A 20,281-nucleotide genomic window follows, 5' to 3' on the forward strand; every position below is an offset into this window, starting at 1 on the left:
CCCCTTCCCCTTCCCCTTCCCTTTCCCCCTCCCCGCTCCGAGGGGACCTCAGGCACTGCTAGGGCCTAGTAGCCAAGCGGGAGGGGCGAGTGGAGCCCTGGCCTCTGAATGGCTCCTTTAACCGTCAATCAAAGTCGCCCGCCGAGGCTGCCCAATCTCGCCGCGCGTCACGGCGAGCGGTGGGTGGGGCAAGGCACCGATCTCTCGCAATCCGATTGGTGGAGTTAGCTGTCAACTCGCTTAGCGCGAGGCCCCGCCTCCCCGAACGATCAGGGGGAGGAGGGGAGAAATGCTGCGGAGATCCCTCGCCGTGTGATTGGCCAAAGCCCAACGCCACTCAAGCTACGGCTCCGCCCCCGCCGGCCCAGCCTCTCAGCTGAGCGCTCAGTCCCGTGACAGGCTGGGGGCGGGCTTGATTGGCGAGTGGTCAGTTTAGTCAGTCACTCACGCGGAGCCCCGCCCACCCACCCCGGTCTCGCCTGCCGGTTGGCTGCGGCGGCTGTCCGTCAATCACCCCCACCCCAGTGTTGGGCGGGGCGCTGGGCGCTGTCGGGGGCTCGCAGTCGGTGCGTGCGGCCCGGCGGCTCCTCGGCGCGGGTGACATGGCGCGGAGCGGAGCTGTGCTGGGGCTGGCCGCGCTGCTGGCAGCGGCCTGTCTCGCCGGTGAGCGGCCGGGCCGGGCTGGGGCGCGCTGTCACGGCCGAGCGGGGCGGGGGAGGCCGCGCTGACCGTTGGGAAAGACCGTTGGGGAAGGCGGTTGAGGTGGAAAAGGGGAAGAGGGGGGCAGGGAGCGCGGGAGGGGGGTGGGGCTGCGCCAGGCGCCTTCCCGGCTTGCTTCCCACCCCCCTTCCCCCAAATCCTCTGCTCCCTTCTCGGCGCCCGCCGCTTCCTCCAGAGGCTCTAAGAGGAGCTCAAAGGCGGGCGTGTAGGAAGGCCTGGAAAGCTGGAAATCGCTTTGTTGCCAGGTACGGATTCTCATGGGCTGCCCAGGCGCTTCTGTGGTGGTTGGTGGCTTCCCGTCATTCGGCCCGGATCGGCCTTATCATCTACCAGGCCGTTATTACAGCCAATGGTTTTCATCCAGTCTATCCCAATTCTTCAGGCCTGATTCAAAGGGGTATTTGAGAGCTAAAATTCTCCTGGCGTCAGGAAGGTTTGCAGAAATTTGATTATATTTTCTGTAAGTGGATAGGGAGCTGGATACTGGATAAATTGCATTAGAGAATTTGCTTTCCAGCCTTCACTTACTATATAGCCCATCAGGGTATGATAGCCAAGCAATTATAGCACGTCTAAGGAAAATGCATGTACTTACTTTCAGACTCAGTTTTTCTCATTGAAATCTTGAGTGAGCCTTGTAAAGAAAATGAGGGTTAAAGGGAGGAAATCTCTGATATACACTCAGTGCAGCTTGGCCTCAGCTAAGCCCTGGTCTGTCTCGCAGCCATGTGGAGAGTACAAGCAAGTGTCAAGTCAGAGGGGCTGACAGAAATATATATAACCATTTTTTAAAACTGTTTCCTAAATGAATTGATCTGGAAGCATTTTTCCCTTCAAAATAAGGGCTGCTACACTATTAGATTTGATAGCACACCATCCAGTGAATAGATACCAATTTAAAACAACAAAAAGAGCCTGAATCTGTTCCAGGTGCAGCAGTTGATCTGGCTTGTTCACTCTTCCGCCACCCTTCCCCAACCTGCATCACAGCAGTTTGTTCTTTTAGTGTGTTTACCGTAACAGAATTCAAATTTACAGTCAACATTTGTATGCGTGATCATGACCTAGGCTTTGAAACAGTCAAATTTCAAGGTCAGATTGGTTAAACTAATGCTAAAAAGATTACAGCTGGTCATTACATATGCTTATTACTGCATTTTTGTAAACAGCCTTCAGATTTGCTGGTGCCCTAGAAAAATGTTTTGTATATTTGCTTGAAGTGGTAGCGGAAGTTCAGTTATCTTATGACAAATTTTCTGGTGGAAACATATATGGGTTCTTCACTAGGAATATTTCTGAATTTCCGCATTGTGTGTGTGTCTGCTTTTATTAAAATTTGCACAAAATTTCTTTTACAATTCAATTTTGTTAGACTGATAGAATTTTGTTTATACACACAGCTTCAATTCTTTTTTAGTGACTTTAGAGTGGGCTGGTAAGTTGAAATAACTTCTTCTATGACCTTTAATTTTCATGGAATCGTTTTTTGTCTTGGTTACTTAATAAATTGCAGTCTTCATAATATACTTAAAAATACCCTTTTAGTCAACTTTGCTCTCCAGGGTAGTGCGGAAAAGAAAGAGGATCCAGAAAACCCAAAGCAGCTGAGGCCCAGCATTGCACCCAAGGAAGGGAACCGTCTCGTGGTGCCCTGCTCAGGAAAACCGCGCAGCCAGAGCCGTTCGGCAGCGGGCAGCTTGTCGCTGGCCACGTCCTGCTGAAGGCAGCGCCGCCCAACGCGGCCGATCCTGCTGCCTCTGGATGTGATGCCTCTGGCCGTTGTCTATGTGCAAGCTGGAAGCAGAGAGAGAGCTCTGCTGGACTGTAGCTGTGGGGCAGCTAAGGGTTTCTTGGAGGCTGCTTGGTGCTCCAGAGATTAGCTTTGCCACAGCTGAGCTGTCGTGCAGCGTGCAAGCAGATTTTCAGCATGTAGAAGTGCCCAGTGCTGTTGCTTTAATAATTGCCTTGCTGTGGTAACGTGGATTTGTCCATGCGTTACTTCCTACTGTATTAAAAACCTTGCTGTGTATTCCAGGGCGTTAAAATGAAAGGTTCTCATTATTGGTGAAGTGCGAGAGGGATGAAAAATGAATTAACTGTATTCTGCTTCTGTGCTATAAGGAAAAGTTTGTAAAAGCAAATGACAGCTTTTTTGTTTGTTTTTAGGTGTGTGGGGTGATGAATTTAGCGTCTTGCGATCACCTCAGACAGTGATTTTTCAAGATGGAGGTTGGCCGCTCCCTGGCGAGAGGATCCCTGATATAGCTGCGTTATCCATGGGCTTTTCTGTTGAAGAAGTACGTTTCGGGTCTTGATTTTTGAAAGAGCTCGAAAACTACAGATCAGCTTGCTTAGCATGCAAGTCTTTTTGTCATGGGTTGGAATATATTTTTAAAAACCCCTTTTGTCTGGATGCCTTTATGACTTACCAAAGTGTGATTTCCAAGCATAGAGTTGTATTAGTCATGTGAGCAGCAACAAACTGTCCTAGGTGGATGGTTCATGTGACTCACAAGCTGTGGAAGCAAGCAAGCCTGCTGAGTCTGAGTTTTTAAGGGGGATGGGCTTGAGAACTGCCACCCAGTTGCACAGAGCCATAGAATCCATAGAACCATAGGAAAAGACCACATGTCATATCCCTCGTCACATATAGTCATGTAGAACAGCAGAAACCACTGTCCCTTCTTGCCTGTGGGCTAATCCATAGCGCTCCTTGCTCAGGCACTCTGAAGAACAGGAGCATTTCAGCTAATCAGGGATTGTGAAAGGTCAGCATTTTGTCTGCTGAGCATAGTAAGAACCAGTAAAATTAGTATTTGAGAAGTCATCTAAACCATTTGCAAGCCTGTTTTCTCTTTCAGATTAGGTGTCTGAACATAGCTGAGCGATGTTTAAAGCAGGGCAGTCTGTGTACTGATTTCGTCTGCCCACTGAGTTTTTTGCTGAGGTATCACAATGGGTGAAGAGTGGCTCTTAACGCAGCCCATGAAGGCTCAGGTACCTCTAACTGCCTGTGTGTGGCCAGCTCCTTGCAGATAGGAGCTGGCCTGTACCCCTAGTGGGGATAGGGGCGGTGGGTCCCCACCTTTTCCATGCTCTAAAATAAATTGATAAAATAAGTCAGGCACTTGCAGGGATTGTAAAATATTCACGGCATTAAAGCAAGAATTCTCAAAAACAGGCCTTCAATAGTCCTCTCTTGCTAAGGTAAAATAAAACTGCCCTCCTTCCCTTTTGACCCTGTTGATTAAATTAAGGGGTTTCTTTTGTTTCTTTCATGTGATGATCATTCCATCAGTGCTGCTTAAAATCTCAGTAACTTAGTATTATAAAGCTTAAAAGGGCAATTTTACCTAACACGTAAGAAATTTCTGTTTCAGCACATGGCAAATAGATGCATTTTGTGTCCAAATAAGCCAGCTAGTCTTCATTGAGTTCTTACTGCTTTGTAATTAAATTGCTAAGACATCTTTGTATGTTTCTGTGCAAATTCTTAAGTATTAGATTAGTAGGATGTTAATATCATTGATTTTTTTCCCCTGGACCTGAAAAAAATCGAGATATTAGTGTTTTGTTGTACATGAGCATGTTTCAGTGGTGCTCAGTGGTGAAGCTTTGTTGCTTTAAATTCAAGCTTCCATTATTAACTACATACCAAAATAGTTCTGCTTTAATTGTGGGAAAATAACTCTTGATAGATCTAATATATGTAATGTTCTCTTAGTGCATGCTTGGCTGTAAAGTTAGTTATGGCTTTTAAACTGACAGTTTCTTCATGGATAACTTGAGACAGTATTACTCAAGATGGAAGTGTTTTAAGAAGCATTCTAGTGACACTTACTTCCTCATGAAATTTCCAGTAGGCAACTCTGTAAAGAGATATCAATAAATTCATAGAATTATTTTGCTATAATGGTGGGAGAGGTTTCCCCTCTGCCTTACTTCATGTGAAATACACTTCTTTTTTTTTTTTTTTTTTAAATATTTTGTAATAGGACCTTCCCTGGCCTGGACTTGGAGTGGGTGATTTGTTTAACAGGCCACGAGCTACTGTGCTGGTGACAGTGAAAGGAGTAGACAAGCTGACGTTGCCCGAGAAAGGGGTTTCCTACCCTATTGAGAATGTGAGTATCTGTGTTTGGCACCGCCAACAACTGCTGCAACTCTTGTGGTGTAAGTAGAAGTTCATGAACTTCCACTGTAGCTCTTGAAGCTCGCTTAGTCGCTTGATATTTACCTACTCCCTTGTAGGCCTTATAGACCAGGCTATATTTATAATAAACAATCCAGTTGGACTCCTGTATGAGATGAGAGGCCTTTGAAGATGACTCGAGTCTCCAGTTCAACATCGTGTCTGGCCAAAGCATGTTTTCCTCAAACAGCATCTAGTTTTAGTGTGTTTGTACCAAGACATTGAGAATCTGCCTCTCCCGTGTTAGCTTGTTGATTCAGAATTAGAATTGCTTCACCTGTGTATGTGATAGCGTTTTGTATGCTGTTGATTTTTTGATATATTTCTCCTTCTCTAGGCAATCTTTGAGGGTTTTTTTTTCCTAAAGGACTTCACTATTAAATATGTACTTTGAGACTGAATATGATTATGCTATATTGCTGTCAAAAAGGAAGAACACTAACCCCAAAACATTACAGTTGCCTATCACAGGTATCCAGTCTTCACTGAAGCATTTTTTCACATTGAGGTACAATTTTGTCCACATACATCTTAACAGGAACACAATGACTGTACAAAACGTTGGTAACTGCAGTTTATTTTCAATGTTCCTTTGCTAATACATTATATGCACAAGTTTGTTCTGCTGCAATATTGCACCTGCAGTTCATATCAAGCTGCTTTTTTGTCCAATATGACACATTCCTTTTCAAATAATTTGCTTTTCTTTCTTTTTCTTTTTTTTTACATTCATTCTTCAGTTATAGCTTCTGCCCTTTATTTTCAGCTGGTTTATTTGTCACTGACTTTTGTCGGGAAGCTTCATTGGCATTCAGTTTACCATGCAGTTTGGCTCTGTGTAGCTGATGTGCTCTTATTATTAAAATGATAAATAATATTCTTGCTTCATTAAAACTTCTGGCATTATCCGGGTCAGTAGTTTGTAGTGTTTCACATAATAATGACCACACACCCTAAGGTGAGGGGAGGATTTCCTTATGAAATTCCTTTGTCAGCTGTCAGACAGTTCTAAATCTGATTTTGAGTGTCGACTTTTAATCCAGCTATTCTGTGGCTTTAAATCGAACCCATTCCCTGGTCAAGCAAGCTGGACACAGACCTTCCTTCACACTGGCTCTCCAGCACTGTGTGCTGCTCCAGCCACAGGAACAGTAAATAGTTCTGAGACCAAACTGACTTGGGATTGTCTAGATATGACCCTGTAGGCATACCTAGCTTGTGGAAATCTTAAATATAATTAAGTCAGTCTGCGGTCTCACTCACATTTGTAACTCTCTGTTCTGAAAATGTACTTTGTACGTATTTTTCTTTTTTCCTTGTTAATAGGAATTAATATTCCTAAGCTTTCATTGTTCATCAATTACCTTATGAATATTTTGTCACCACGTACAATTTATCCTAGCCTACCTACTTATTAATATCTAATAGAAACTTGATTATACTCTTTAATTAGTGAATGGGAAGGGAATATGTCATTTTGCTTCTTTTTAGATAAAAGCCAGAACCACACGCTTAGAAAAACTTAAGAGTTTTTTTTATCTTGCCAGTAATGGCACTATACTGTTGCTATAATTTATGTTGTTCTTACTATATTTTATATGGTTCATTGGTGTTTCAGCAGTTGGTCTTTCTATTGATAAATTTTCATCAGCTGTCTTTGTTTTGTAATTGGTAATGTGCACTGGCATCAGTTTCTTAAAACCCAATACCTATATATGGCATCTGTTCATAGATATATAGCTGATGTCTTGTTTTGCTCTCTCTTACTTGTTATTACTGCTTTGAAAGTATCCACAGTCTTGAAAGACAGGTTGTCCTATTTTTCCAAATTTCTGTAGCTCAGCAGATTCCCTTCTGTATCATTAGGCCCTTCTTTATCCTCAAATATAACTCGACTTTGTGTTTCAGGCTGTTCCTTTCAGTCTGGACAGTGTTGCCAATGCCATTCACTCGGTGTTCTCCGAGGAGACTCCTGTGATCCTGCAGCTGGCCCCCAGTGAGGAGGTGAGTATTGCTTCACTGCTGACCTCAGATGCCCTAAATAGTGACTGTTCCTCCCTTGCGTGGCTGGAGCACAACCAGCTGATGATGTGAAATACCTTTCACTGAAGGGAGATTGCAAGTATGATTTATCATTAATGTGTGACTGGGGAAAAAAAAAAAACCTCTAAATCCTAAATGTTCTGATAAAACAATGACTGTTTCTGCAGAGAGTGTACATGGTGGGCAAGGCAAACTCGGTATTTGAAGATCTTTCTGTCACCCTGCGCCAGCTGCGGAACCGCCTGTTCCAGGATAACTCCATTCTCAGCTCCCTTCCTCTGAACTCCCTCAGCAGAAACAATGAGGTAAAACAAACAAACAAAAACAAACAGTGAATACATTTCTACTACCTTTTTTATTCCTGGTATGCTTATATTAGCTTATGCTTTTTTTCTTCTTTTTTTTTTTTTTTTCTGTTACAAAATACTGAAACTTAGAGCAAAGTGAGGCTTCCCTTGCTTTGAACTCATCGAAGGAAATACTCTCATGTCTTTATATTTCTTTCCCTAGGTTGACCTGCTTTTTCTGTCCGAACTACAAGTCCTACAAGATATTACAAGTCTGGTAAGTAAAGTTTTTGAAGCAGTTCTCGTATCTTACACCTCCAACTTCAGACTTCTCATTTAAAGGGAGAAAAGCCATTAAAGGTAGAAAAGGCGGGCACTGAAATATATTCAGTTATCATCAGTAGGTTGTATCAGCTTAAAAATGCATTCTTGAGGTGTTTGGATCAACTCAAATTCAGATTTGAATCTGTCAATGAAAGAAGTAAATGAGATACTTTCTTCTAGTTTTACCTCTTGTTTCTTTTGTGTTAGAACTTGTGAGAATGGGGAATTTTGGTGCTTTGCTTCTGTTGTTAATTAGGAAGTATACAGGTAGTTAAGAAAATGTTCTTTGTTCTGTCCACTCTTTGACTTTAAAAAGTCAGTATAACTTTTACCTGAGAAGGTAGGAATGACTTTTTCGGTAACGTCAATAGTGGTGATAGTAAAAGTATTCCAGCAGATAAGGTGAGCTTTTAATTGTGAGCTTTTTAAGCAAGAAGCTTCCTATGGCCTTTATAAAGTGTTGCTGGATTAGTCCCAGTAAGTTGATTTTGTCCAAGAGTTTATTTAAAGCAATTTGCCTTTGAACTAATCTCTTTTTGTCTGTAATGATGTTGCCAAAGTTGTCTCGACACAAGCACTTGGCCAAAGACCGCTCGCCAGACCTGTATTCTCTGGAACTGGCCGGCTTGGAAGAGATCGGGAAACGCTATGGGGAAGATTCCCAGCAATTCAAGGATGCTTCTCAAATTCTTGCAGACTCTCTGCAAAAGGTAGGATTTCTGTATACCCCTGTGTTAACTGCAGGGGAGTAAGTGCCAGGTTTATTGATTGTTTTCTGCTGTGAGCAGAAATCAGGGTTTGAGTCGTGTTTGTTTTTTGTACTGCAACTCTTCATTTATAAAATCTAGTGTTACAAAAATTGTCACTTTGTGAAAAGCATTGACATGATTCTAGGACACATTAGATGTTTTAACAAGTAGAAATATATTAAAGCCATATATAATTATGAGCTAATAAGTCTGTTTTACTTAATCAAATATCTTGCATTTAAAACCACCAGTTGTTTCATTAAAGCTGCCCCCCCCCCCTCCTCCCCCAAAATGGGCAAATAAATATCTTTATTCCAGGATAGAATGGTTAGTCTCCTGCCCGTAAGTGGTGTAGATCTAAATTTTTAAGCTGCCAAAGTGATGGCTGGTCATCTGTTGGTGTGCTCAAGAAAATATTTTTTTAGCATTTCTTTTGTGATGATTAGGTAAAATCTTTATTAAAAACTAAGACCAGACAGGTTTGAGAGTTTTTAAAGCATGCTGAAAGAACATAAAAGCATTGAATTCGCTAAGCCAAGTAGCCGTTTTCTTTAAATACTCTTTAAATCCTCTCTGCAGTTATGCAAATATATAAAAATACTAGGAATACCTTTTTGACTAGAATTCCTCTTTAGAATACTAGTCTTCAGCTCAGATTCAAATACTTGGATTTATAATTTCCCAGTTGAGAGCCTTAACGTTTTGTTGAAATTGACTGATGGGCAATTGGGAACCCTTGTGGCCCCAGGCATTTCCTAAAGCAGTGTAGGGACTTGTTCAGCCCAGGGAGCAGAAATAACTTTCACTCTGCCAAGGGCTGGCTGAGGAGTCTTAGGGGTCTCTCATAAACCAGCACTTGTAAGTTGGGGCTTTCTCACTGCAATTCAAAGTGACTGTGAACAACTAAGGAGTTTTACGGAGTTCCTCATCCTAAAGCTGACAAATCATGATTTTGTGGGTCTAGCTGAAAAAGCTCGCTTAATTCCTGGCTGCAGCGTAGATATTGAATTAACTTTTCTTCCTCCAGTTTGCAGATGAGATGTATAATCTCTATAGTGGGAATGCAGTCGTAGAAGTGGTGGCTGTAAAAGCATTTAATTCTGCCCTCAGCAGGAAGACTCGCTCCATTCTCCAGTCCACACAGGTAGTAGAGACAGTTTTCTGTATTTCTCTTAATGTATCTCTTAAATATAAATGCATCAGAGCTGCATCATGTTTTTCCTTTATCATGTTTTTAAGGCCCAGAATACTTGCCTTGACTTAGGTAAGGGCAGATAATCAAGACATTATCTTGTCTTGATATTCAATTGACTGTAATTTTAACTTAAAGGGCCTCTGGGAGTCATTCAGTCCAACCCACTGCTCAAAGCAGAGCTAATTCAGAATCACAGACTGGTTAAGGTTGGAAGGGACCTCAGAGGCCATCCAGTCCAACCCCCCTGCTCACGCAGGGTCAGGCTGTGTTAGATGAGGCTGTGTGCAGCCTCTTACAGCCAAGTTTTCCGAATTTTGAAGGCTGGAAAGCACAGCCCCTCTAACAACATGTTCCAAATCCTTGCCACTTTTCACTGTTCCCACCCCAAGTATTTCATTGGAATTTGGCTGCTCAGCACCATTGCTACTTAGGCTTTTGCTGTGCTCCTAAGGGAAAACACGGCCAGCTCTTCTCTGTAATAGCTCGTTAGGGAGTAAAGGCTGTAATTAGCTTCCCTTTCTGTCCAGCCTCCTGCTTTGCAGGCTGAGCCAAGCCCTTACCTTTCATGTGCTCCAGCCCTCTGCTTACCTGAGGGCCCCTCAGCTGGGCTCTCTCCCCTTCCTTGCTCTTCTGTGTCTAGTGCTGGTTCTTGGCAGCCCATTCCTTCCGATTTCCTTGATGTCATTTGTATCTTGATCCTGTACAAACATCACGTTTGCATCTTGTGCCGCAGCGTCAGAGCTGTCGGGACAAAACTTGTTTGCCCCTTCACAGAGCGAAAGTGATAATCCCTATAACCTCGCCTACGAGTACAACTACGACTACGCCGTCATCTTCAACATTATTCTCTGGATGATGATAGCTCTGGCTTTAGCTGTTATCGTCGTCTCCTACAACCTCTGGAATATGGATCCCGGCTACGACAGCATCATTTACAGGATGACAAACCAGAAGATAAGAATGGATTAAACTACATTGTATTCCAGTTTAGGAAAATGATGAAGAACAAGGTTTCCTTTAAATTATGTGAAAACAATTATTCTGGCATAGTTAAATGTGTTTTATTTTTTTTCTAAAGGTGTACTTATTTTTAAGTGTCCTTTATGGGTTTTTTTTCTCTCTTTTCCTCTCAAAGCTTATTTTAACAGTCAGTACTAGCACCCGATGGGATTTGCATATCGAAACATGCCTGTTCAAAAGGAAAACAAATATACAGATCTAACTGTTAGTAAGGCAACATCATTCCATTTTCTTTATCATGTTACACGAGTTTCCAAGAGGGCCTGTACTACCTGTGACTGTGCAGAGCCGCTGAACTGAAATCACGGTAGCAAGACAGTGCTTGGAAGTCTAACACTGGAGGATTAGAAATTATAGCTAACTTGTTGTGTTGTATATTATGGATCAGTTGTAAATGTCCGATGTAAATATTTATAATGGCTATATGTACCTTTTGAGAGCCGAGTTCTTGCTCTTTAGTGGCATGTTAAATATAGAGAGGTTTCTACAAGAGCAGGATTCCAGCTGCACAAAGGGCCTTTTGACCTCACGGAGGCGGCCGAGTTGGGACCTGCAGCCACAAGGCTGCTTTGCCGAGACCTTTAGTGCCCCGGGGTGAACACCACTAGTGTGGCTGGTCTATACAGTGCAGAGCCTATCAATACCGAAGTAGCACCAGGCAGGTAAGAGCTTGATGTCATGTACAGTTAAAAGTTCCTACTATGATGTTTCATATTCCTTCCATTGGTGTTGATGTTATTAAAAAAAAAAAAAAAAGAGAATTCTTTTTGATGGTAAGAATGGACCAAGACTTGATTAAAGGCACCTGATTGTAGCGCTGCCTCCGTTGCTCAGTACCCCTCGGACCAGGCGCTCCTGCGCGTGCTTGTTCTGGCGGCGGCCAAGGGCGACTGCCCTTCAGCATTAACCCTGTGTGACCGGTGTCCCAGCCTCCAACCCGCTGCTCCAAGGTGTCTTCCCAAAGCAGAGGCTGGAAGATCACGCTGTGGGTAAATATCCTCACGCTGTAGGGGTTCATTTCCTCACACTAAACTTCCATAGTTAAAACAAGTGCTTCACCTCGGGCTTGACCCTGACAATGCAGTTCTTGGCAACTCTCATTTGCTCTTTTTGCAGAAGAAATTCTGAACAGCAGCAGAATGAATGGGAGTTTCTCTTTCTTCGTGTTGTCCTCTAATATATTTATTTCCCTAGTACTAAGAGTCACTTGTTCCAGTATCAGATCTGCTCCGTAAATTACCTAGTCTTGCTGCATGGTCCTGTTGGCTTTGGAGGCGTTGGAGTTACACACGAGTCCGTGTCTTGCAGAGCCTGGACGACGCTTGGTACTGAGTTGAGGAACATCCTGCAGCTCGGCCCAAGTCCGGGCACTCTGGTTTCATGTTTTTATAGTAACTCTAAGTTATAAAAGTTATCTGGATCATTTAAACCGAGGGGCAGTGGATGAAGAGCGCTCTGCCTGATTCCCTGCACAGTGTTAACCCAAGAACGGGTAGCTTAATTATTGAGCATCCTGTAACACACTTACAAGGTCTTGATGAGCACCTCGAAGTTGCACAACTTCATTGTGAAAATAATTGAGGTGCGAGGGGCCCGAGGTGCTGCTGGAAAGCAGGATTTCTGCCCAAAGAGTCACCCTGCTCTAACCCACAGAGGCCCCGGGGAAGCTGCCGATGGAAGCAGCTCTCCCGGAGGCTGCAGCCGCACCACGGGCAGGGGGAAAGTACAACACAGGGGTTTGCACGGGACAGGAACCCAGCTATCAGCAGCCTCTTCTTCCACCTGCTCTTATTGGCTAGAAATGATGCAGATTTCAGCTTCCTAGTGCTGTTTTGACTAGGACTTAAAAACAGGTAGGACATCATGTTGCAGAGCTGCTCAGCACTACTGGGCCCTCCTCTCCTTCGGCCAGGTCAGGCTACCAGCCCTGGGCTTCCTCACTGTTAGCAACGTGGAGTGCTGGTCACCTGCAAATCAGTCATGCTGTGGGCTTTCAGGTAAGATTCCTGCCCCATCAGCTCCGCTCCAGCTTCTGGATGCTGCCGTAGGCTCTCACTCTGCTTTTTAAAACTAGCCATAGGCAGCTGCTGCTTCCCAAAATCCACGTGGAAGCCTCATTTAATCCACAACTCTCAAAGCTGGCTATTGCCATGGTGGTTCATTCCCACAGCTGCAGGCCCCTGGCTACTACTCCATGTGCCTTAAAAACAGGACTGTTCCTAACTGGCAATTTCCTTCCTGTATAATATAGCACAAGCTCCTTTCCGAGCGCCCCTAGCACTGCCCTGTGTTAGTTGGAGCCAGGTCAGCAAGACTTGAAGTGCCACAATGGCACCGATCCCAGGCCAGGTGGTCATGCTGCTGGTCCCGAGCCAGGAACAGCCTTTCCACAGTTGGAGTCCAGTGAACTACAGTGACACTGGAGCGGCAACACCGCTGTATCTGCCACTGCTCACTCTCTTGGAATTCCATCTTTCTTCCCAGAGTACTGGTTGTATAGGGATGCATGTGAAGCGGCAGGAATGGGATTTGCCTTCAGCATGACCCGGAGCGCAGTGAACCTCTCCGGTGGCGCCTCACGGAGACAGTGCTGACGGTGGAAGCACATGGGCTGTTTTCTTTAAAAAAGGGAGGTAATGGGTGTGCTTGTAGAGGCACCTTGGGGTTTGACAGAGGCCCAGGCCGTGCTGGGATGCACTCCATTCCGGGCGGAAGGGCAGGAGCGGTTTTCCTCTTTGGCAGGAGCCAAGGCGGACGCTATGCCGCTTGCAGGGGCTGCAGGGCAAGGAGAGGTTTCCCTGGCCGAGCCAGGTTTTCCTGGCCGAGCCAGGGCTGCTCGGCCTCCCGCGCCATGGGGTGGCAGTGGCTGCAGGCCCTAGCGGCTGGAAGTGCTGCGTGGGGCCAGGAGGGGAGGCTGAGCTCCCACCTCGCTGCTGGAAGAGGAGGCCCCTGCAGAGGCAGAACTGAATTTCGGGAATTGCTCTTGGCTTTAGGCTAAGCAGCAAGCCATGAAAGCTGAAGTATGGGGTCCCCTAAGAGCCCCCATGCTTCTCCTAGAGCATCCCCAGGGGTTTAAGCCTTAGACAAAACGTGTCCTTCAGGCTCGACATTGGCCTCTACTTTCCAAGCCTGCCAGTGACAGACAGGGCAACCGTGATAGGTCCCCCAGCCAGGGCAAAACAGTCGGGAAAGGCCCCAAATACCCAATCGTTGCATTCAGAGCTAAAGAGAAGGAAGTGGAGGTGAAGGGACAGCTTCAAAATACGAACATTGAGTAACCTCACCGTGACTGCTGGGATTTGTAGGTCGACCTGCAGTGAAAACGGAGGCAGGAAGGTCTCTGTCTAATGTGGGTGGGTTGGTTTTGACCTGGACATAGATCTCCTAACAACAAACATGTGACTGCCGTTACTGACATTGTTCTATGGCTATTGTGAAGGAGGGGTGTTGCACCAAAATCTCCAGGTGGCCTCTGGAAAGTGAGATTTCCTCATGGAGCAGGAGGTGGTGACTGCCCTGCTGCCTTTGCAAGCTTCTCTTCCACAGGCCCTGACCTACAGCCTTAAATGCCCATGTAATAAACATGTTTGTTCACTAAGGCTACCGAAAGATTTTGTTAAGCCACCACATCCTGTTAATGATCCATGAGATGTTAACCAACCATGAATAGGCTTTGCTTGCATAGGAACAAGCTTGCGAGACCAAGAGATTATGTACCTAGATAGGGACCAAGAGATAGCCAACTATTTTGCATATAATGGGATGAAACAGAGGGCACTGAGGAAGRCTTATCTGCCTTCCTCCAAAACGACCATCAGAAGGCAGATAACGACCACCTAGAAACAGCCGGCGCAAGCACATTCCGACTGAGCAACATCAACAACACACAGCGCAGACTCAACGGAACCTTCGGAAAAAAACACCAAAGGCGGAACTTGGACTCAATATAAATACTGAGACTTTGGGGACTTGAGCGGGGCCTGAGAATGATTACCTCCAGGCCGCCCCAGTGCTGTCGCCCTTTGTATCCAGCTTACTTTAATAAAATGTAGATGAGAAATTGTCTCGCCTCATCTATGACAATTTGGTGCCGTGACTCGGGTCCAACGATTGAGACCACCCGGGGTATCGGGGAGGCGCCCCGCCTTTTTTTTTGGTGGCCCCGGCCTCTCTCTCCTGGACCGACGAACCTAAATTCTGGATACAAGGCGGGTAATATCACCCTGTAAAATTCGTGCACGAAAGGTCCGGACGAAGACGCAGGACGCGTGAGTATAAAGACGATTCTGTTCGGTTTGGGTGGGAATTCCTGGGATGAGACGGTTCCACGAGTGTGCGAACGACTGAGACGTCAGGCCACTGACGAAGCGAGTGTGGACCTCCTATACGGTGCGGTTCCGATCTCCCGCGAGGGACTCGGCCACTAATGGAGGGAAGTGAGAGTTTTTGTGCGAAAGAAGGCACCCCGTGAAGGAGGGTCTTAGGAGAGACCTTCAGGAGAATCCCAGAAGATGGGACAGAAGAAGAGTAAGCCTTCTGTTCCCATGGGGAAGGGTCCCTGGGTTCCCTCAATACCTGATGATAGTCCGTTAGGGCTAATGATCAGGTATTGGGATGACTGGCTGTCCCAGCAAGGAAAAGACAAAACCAAAATGATTAATTACTGTATGGTAGTATGGGGAGGGCAGCCTATTAAGGGGCAGGCAGTACGTTGGCCCATATATGGGTCTTTTGAAGACTGGGTTTGTCAAGCTTTAAATTTCTATGTGAACTCTAAGGAGCCAGTAAATCCTGAAGAAAGTGAATATGCGAGATTATGGCTGCCAGGGGGAAATAATGGGAATGCAAGGCTATACCTTTTAGAAGGTGCAAGAAAGGGAAATCATAAGAAGAAAAATAGAGATAGGGAAGAAATCTCCCTTGGTCCCCCTCCTTATATTTCACCACCCCAACTACCAGCTTCCCCACCACTTCCATCGCCCCATGAGGAACAGGGAACGGCTCCCCCTGAAGAAACTGATTATAGGAGGAGGACTAGAAGTCAGGCTAGGAGAGAGAGAGAAAATCAGGAGGATGAGGAGCCACGAGGTCCTTTCCCCCTTCAGGAAATAGCAATGGGAGGCCCGCAGGCAGGAATGGGATTCGTCTCGGTCCCCTTAAACTCTAGCGATGTAAGGGAATTCAAAAAAGAAATGGGAAAATTGCTAGAAGATCCCATAGGGGTAGCCGAAGCCGTAGACCAGTTTTTGGGACCAAGTATGTATACATGGACAGAGTTGCAGTCGATCTTAAGTATCCTATTTACAACTGAAGAAAGGGGAATGATTCGGACAGCAGGAATGAGAATCTGGGATGCTCAGCATGCTCAGGGGCCAGGTGCTGATACAAAATGGCCATTACAAAATCCCAATTGGGACAATCAGAACCCAATTCACCGGGGAGATATGCAAGATTTGAGAACTATAATTGTACAAGGGATTAGGGAGGCAGTCCCCAGGGGGCAAAATATCAGCAAGGCTTTTAGGGAATGCCAGAGAAAAGATGAGTCTCCAACCGACTGGCTAGAAAGACTCAGGAGGAGCTTTCAATTATATTCAGGGGTAGACCCAGACTCCCCTGTGGGGCAGGCACTCCTGAAAACACAATTCGTTGCCAAATCTTGGGACGATATTAGGAGGAAATTAGAAAAATTAGAGGAATGGCAGGAAAGAGGTTTAGACGAACTTTTMAGAGAGGCCCAAAGGGTCTATGCTAGGCGGGAAGAGGAAACACAGAAGAAACAAGTTAGGATGATGGTGGCAGCGGTCAGAGAGGGACAGCGAGGAAATCCTAATTCGAATCCATCAGGATTACCACCCAAGGGAAGGAATTTCAAAAATTTTAAGGAACCTCAAGTCCCTAGGGGAAATAGAGAAGMAATGGTTTGTTATTATTGTGGAAAGAAGGGACATATGAAAARAGGGTGCCGAAAGAGGCTTAGAGATGAGGCAATATTTAAAGAAGATTAGCGGGGGGTCAGGGGCTCCATCTGTTGGGGACCCGAACTTCATCAGAGCCCCTGGTAAAACTTAAAGTGGGTCCCCACTAGACGCCCATAATCTTTCTCGTAGATACGGGAGSTGAGAGATCAACCGTAAAATCCTTGCCCCCAGGATGCCAAACTTCAAGAATAACTGTACAGGTTATAGGAGCAAAGGGGGAACCATTTAAAGTATCAATAATGTATCAAATATACATTGAAAATGTATATATAGAATTTGATGATAAAATAGGAACAGGTTCTTTGTTGTTAGTTCCAGAAGTTAGTTCCATAACCTATTAGGAAGAGACTTGATGATAGAACTAGGAATTTCTATAGAAACAAAGAAAAAAGAATTAAGGGTCAAGTTATGTTCCTTAAGAGTAAGTGAGGAGGAAAAGACAAACCCTGAGGTATGGTATACACCAGACTCGGCAGGAAAGTTGAATATAGAGCCTTTTTCGGTGACAATAAAGGACCCCCAGAATCCTGTTAAAGTAAAACAATACCCTTTGTCTGATGAAGGGAAAAGGGGTTTGAAACCAGAGATAGAACGATTACTACGACAGGGCCTCTTAGAACCTTGTATGTCCCCTTATAACACCCCTATCCTCCCTGTAAAGAAACCAGATGGAACATATAGATTAGTACATGACTTGCGAGAAATAAACAAACGCACGGTCACTAGATTTCCTGTAGTGGCAAATCCCCACACAATTCTTAGCCAAATAGGACCTGAGGACAGTTGGTATGGTGTTATAGACTTGAACGATGCATTTTGGGCCTGTCCCTTAAAGGAGGAAAGTTAAAAGTGTATACTCCTCACAATATCCAGGCGGTACTACAACACAAAGCTGAAAAATGGCCTTATGACATAGAAATTCCTAGTGACCATCCTCATATACAGGATGATCAAATAAACAACTACCTTGCACAACTGATAAAACAAAGGAATGAGCTACATAGAAAGGGGTTAATAGTACAAAGGCCTCCCTTAGATATAATGATGCATAAATTAAAGCCTGATGACTGGATAATGATAAAATCATGGAAGGAGTCTACACTAACCCCTCGATGGGAGGGACCTTATGTCATTATACTTACCACAGAGATGGCAATACGAACAGCAGAGAAGGGGTGGACACACGTRTCTCGAGTCAAAGGACCAGTGAAACCCCCCCCTTACGACCAGCTGGATCCTGCCCACCATCGACCAGACCAAAGGAATATCATAAATAATCCTGGAGAACTGAAAATCAAACTTAGTAAGAGATAAACGACTGATTGGGATTGGGTAAACACCGATGTAACGGTATTCGGGCTAAAATTGTTGACAAAAGGAATATTAGAACCACTAAAACCCCTGATGGAGAAAGGGAACGCGAATGGAACTCTTATGACGAACTGGTAGAAATATATTTTATTTTAGGTAATTGGCCGAAACTGGTACTTAAACCTTCCCCTCGTATTGGCTGTAATAATCTTAAGTGCTTGGGAGCATGGATAAACATTGTGTGCGGTGGATATAAATGAAATCCTTGAATTTTCTAAGGTGCATTAGAGGAAAATAATTGGTGATGTAATAGCCCTAGTTCAGAGTTTGAAACAAAGAGATTTGTGGAACCTATCCTGGGAAATATATTAGAAAGCGAAAAGAATTCTAGAGACACATAATACACAAAGACTACGGTCAATCTGCCGTACAAAAGGGGAAATATATGTACCCAGACATATATTGGTAGAAACAAAAAGTGGAACCGAATTGTAAAGGGATCTAGAAAGGAGCAATTAAGGCAAAGAGCTCGCAGGATTGCCAAAAAGGGTGTCAATTCCATCACAAAAGAATGTCCGCATTAAAACTGAAAATAAGGTGAGCAACTTTCCTAAAGTACCTCCTGAAGAATATCCTTGCTACTGCGAAGATCTTACACCCTGTGACTCGCTGCAACCGAGCCGACAGGCGAGGTAGAGGGATAGAAAGCAGTGGAGGAAAGAGGCCCCGAGGGGCCTCAGGAAGTTTTGCCACCCACCTTAATGGAAGGGAGACCCTACAAAATAAGCCAAAGCCCATTGAAATAAGACACTTAGCTAATCGGACTAAATCGGGATCACACCCTTGTTGGCAGATGATAATGTGGGCTATGTTTATATCTTATATTGGATCTGCAATGCCAGAGAATCACGAACCTTTCAAATGGTCCCTTATCAGATGGGAGGATCAAAAAGTATTGCAAGAACGCATAAGTTCAGGTGCTCCCAGCTTTACTACAGACCTATGCGAAATYGCCCCTCCTGGGGACTGTTTCAACCGTACGGGATTCTATTTCTGCCCAAGTTCTAATCCTGGACAAAAGTACTGTAATTATCCAGGACATTATTATTGTGGTTATTGGGGATGTGAGATGGTTGCCTCTGACTGGGAACCCGGAGCAGGGAGAGGTAAGTACATTAAAGTGGGATACGGACCTTGGGGATGTTCCCCACCTTGGTGAACTGCCTTGGGAGGAATTCCTTACTGGGGGAATTGTAGTTACCTATTTATAAATGTGACCTCTCCTGAAGACCCAGCATGGACAATAGGTAAAATATGGGGAGCTGGAAAGCAGGGGCACCAGACAGAGGAGGATTAGTTATAATAAAGAAGGAACCCGTACCGCATGATCCTGTTGCAGTAGGACCCAATTGAATAATTAGGGGAATAAAAATAGAAAGGATAAACCCTACAGTCAGCAAGGAGGAAAACATTACCCAAATATTAGGCACTAATGTATCCGATACGGATTTTTGGATCCCAACCCTAAGTCCCACAGATCCTCTTTTGACTTTGGTATCCACCGTGTTCCACATCTTGAATGCCTCATATCCAAACCTCACTGAACATTGTTGGTTATGCTTTGATATGACCCCCTTTTTATGAAGCAATAGGAATATCTAAAAAAAAAACCTGTCAAGTCTAATGGGTCTAACCCACCACAATGTGATTGGAAAGAAACTAATAAGCCTGGAATAACCTTAAACTCAGTGACTGGAAAAGGATATTGTATAGGAAATATACCTAACAGAATTAAACCTTTATGTTCTAAATTCCACAGCACTAAAAGGAATAGCAAATGGCTGATACCTGTAAACAACACAAAGTGAGTATGTAACCTGGGGGGTCTTGTACCATGCATATCTCTAGAGGTCTTCAACAAAACCTCTGATTATTGTATCCAAGTTCTTATAGTTCCTAGAATTATTTATCATCCTGAAGAATATATGTACCAATCTCAGACCACATCAGAATACCACCTCCAAAAAAGGGAGCCAGTGACAGCTCTAACTATAGCAACATTAATGATACTCGGAGCAGCTGGGGCAGGCACAGGAATTGCCTCCTTGGTGGAACGAAATAAAGGAATAACATCATTAAGGGCAGCGGTAGACAAAGACTTAGCTAGAATAGAACAATCAATCTCAGCCTTAGAAAAATCAGTAAGATCATTGTCAGAAGTAGTATTGCAAAATCAAAGGGGATTAATTTTTTTACAGCAAGGAGGACTGTGCGCGGCCCTCCGAGAAGAATGTTGTGTATATGCGGATCACACCGGCATAGTCAGAGATACCATGACTAAAATAAGAGAAGGTCTGGAACAAAGAAAAAGGGAAAGAAGGCCCGGCAGAGCTGGTACGAATCCTGGTTCAGCCAGTCACCTTGGTTAACCACTCTTTTATCCACTATTGCCGGACTCC

General features: G+C 44.6%; 1 protein-coding gene across 1 annotated transcript; it reads left to right on the plus strand.

Annotated features, from left to right (window-relative positions):
* The first annotated feature begins 583 nt into the window (after positions 1 to 583).
* ATP6AP2 (ATPase H+ transporting accessory protein 2) lies at positions 584 to 10,963 on the plus strand. Its single transcript, XM_026042846.1, has 9 exons — positions 584 to 663; positions 2,887 to 3,017; positions 4,716 to 4,844; positions 6,821 to 6,916; positions 7,123 to 7,260; positions 7,466 to 7,519; positions 8,127 to 8,276; positions 9,343 to 9,459; positions 10,285 to 10,963. The coding sequence occupies exons 1-9, from the start codon at positions 603 to 605 to the stop codon at positions 10,477 to 10,479; spliced, it is 1,071 nt and encodes a 356-aa protein (XP_025898631.1). The 5' UTR covers positions 584 to 602; the 3' UTR covers positions 10,480 to 10,963.
* The last annotated feature ends 9,318 nt before the right edge of the window (positions 10,964 to 20,281 follow it).

Source organism: Nothoprocta perdicaria, unplaced genomic scaffold, assembly GCF_003342845.1.
Source record: "Nothoprocta perdicaria isolate Ctin4 unplaced genomic scaffold, notPer1 scaffold_315, whole genome shotgun sequence".
NCBI classification, from domain to species: Eukaryota; Metazoa; Chordata; class Aves; order Tinamiformes; family Tinamidae; genus Nothoprocta; species Nothoprocta perdicaria.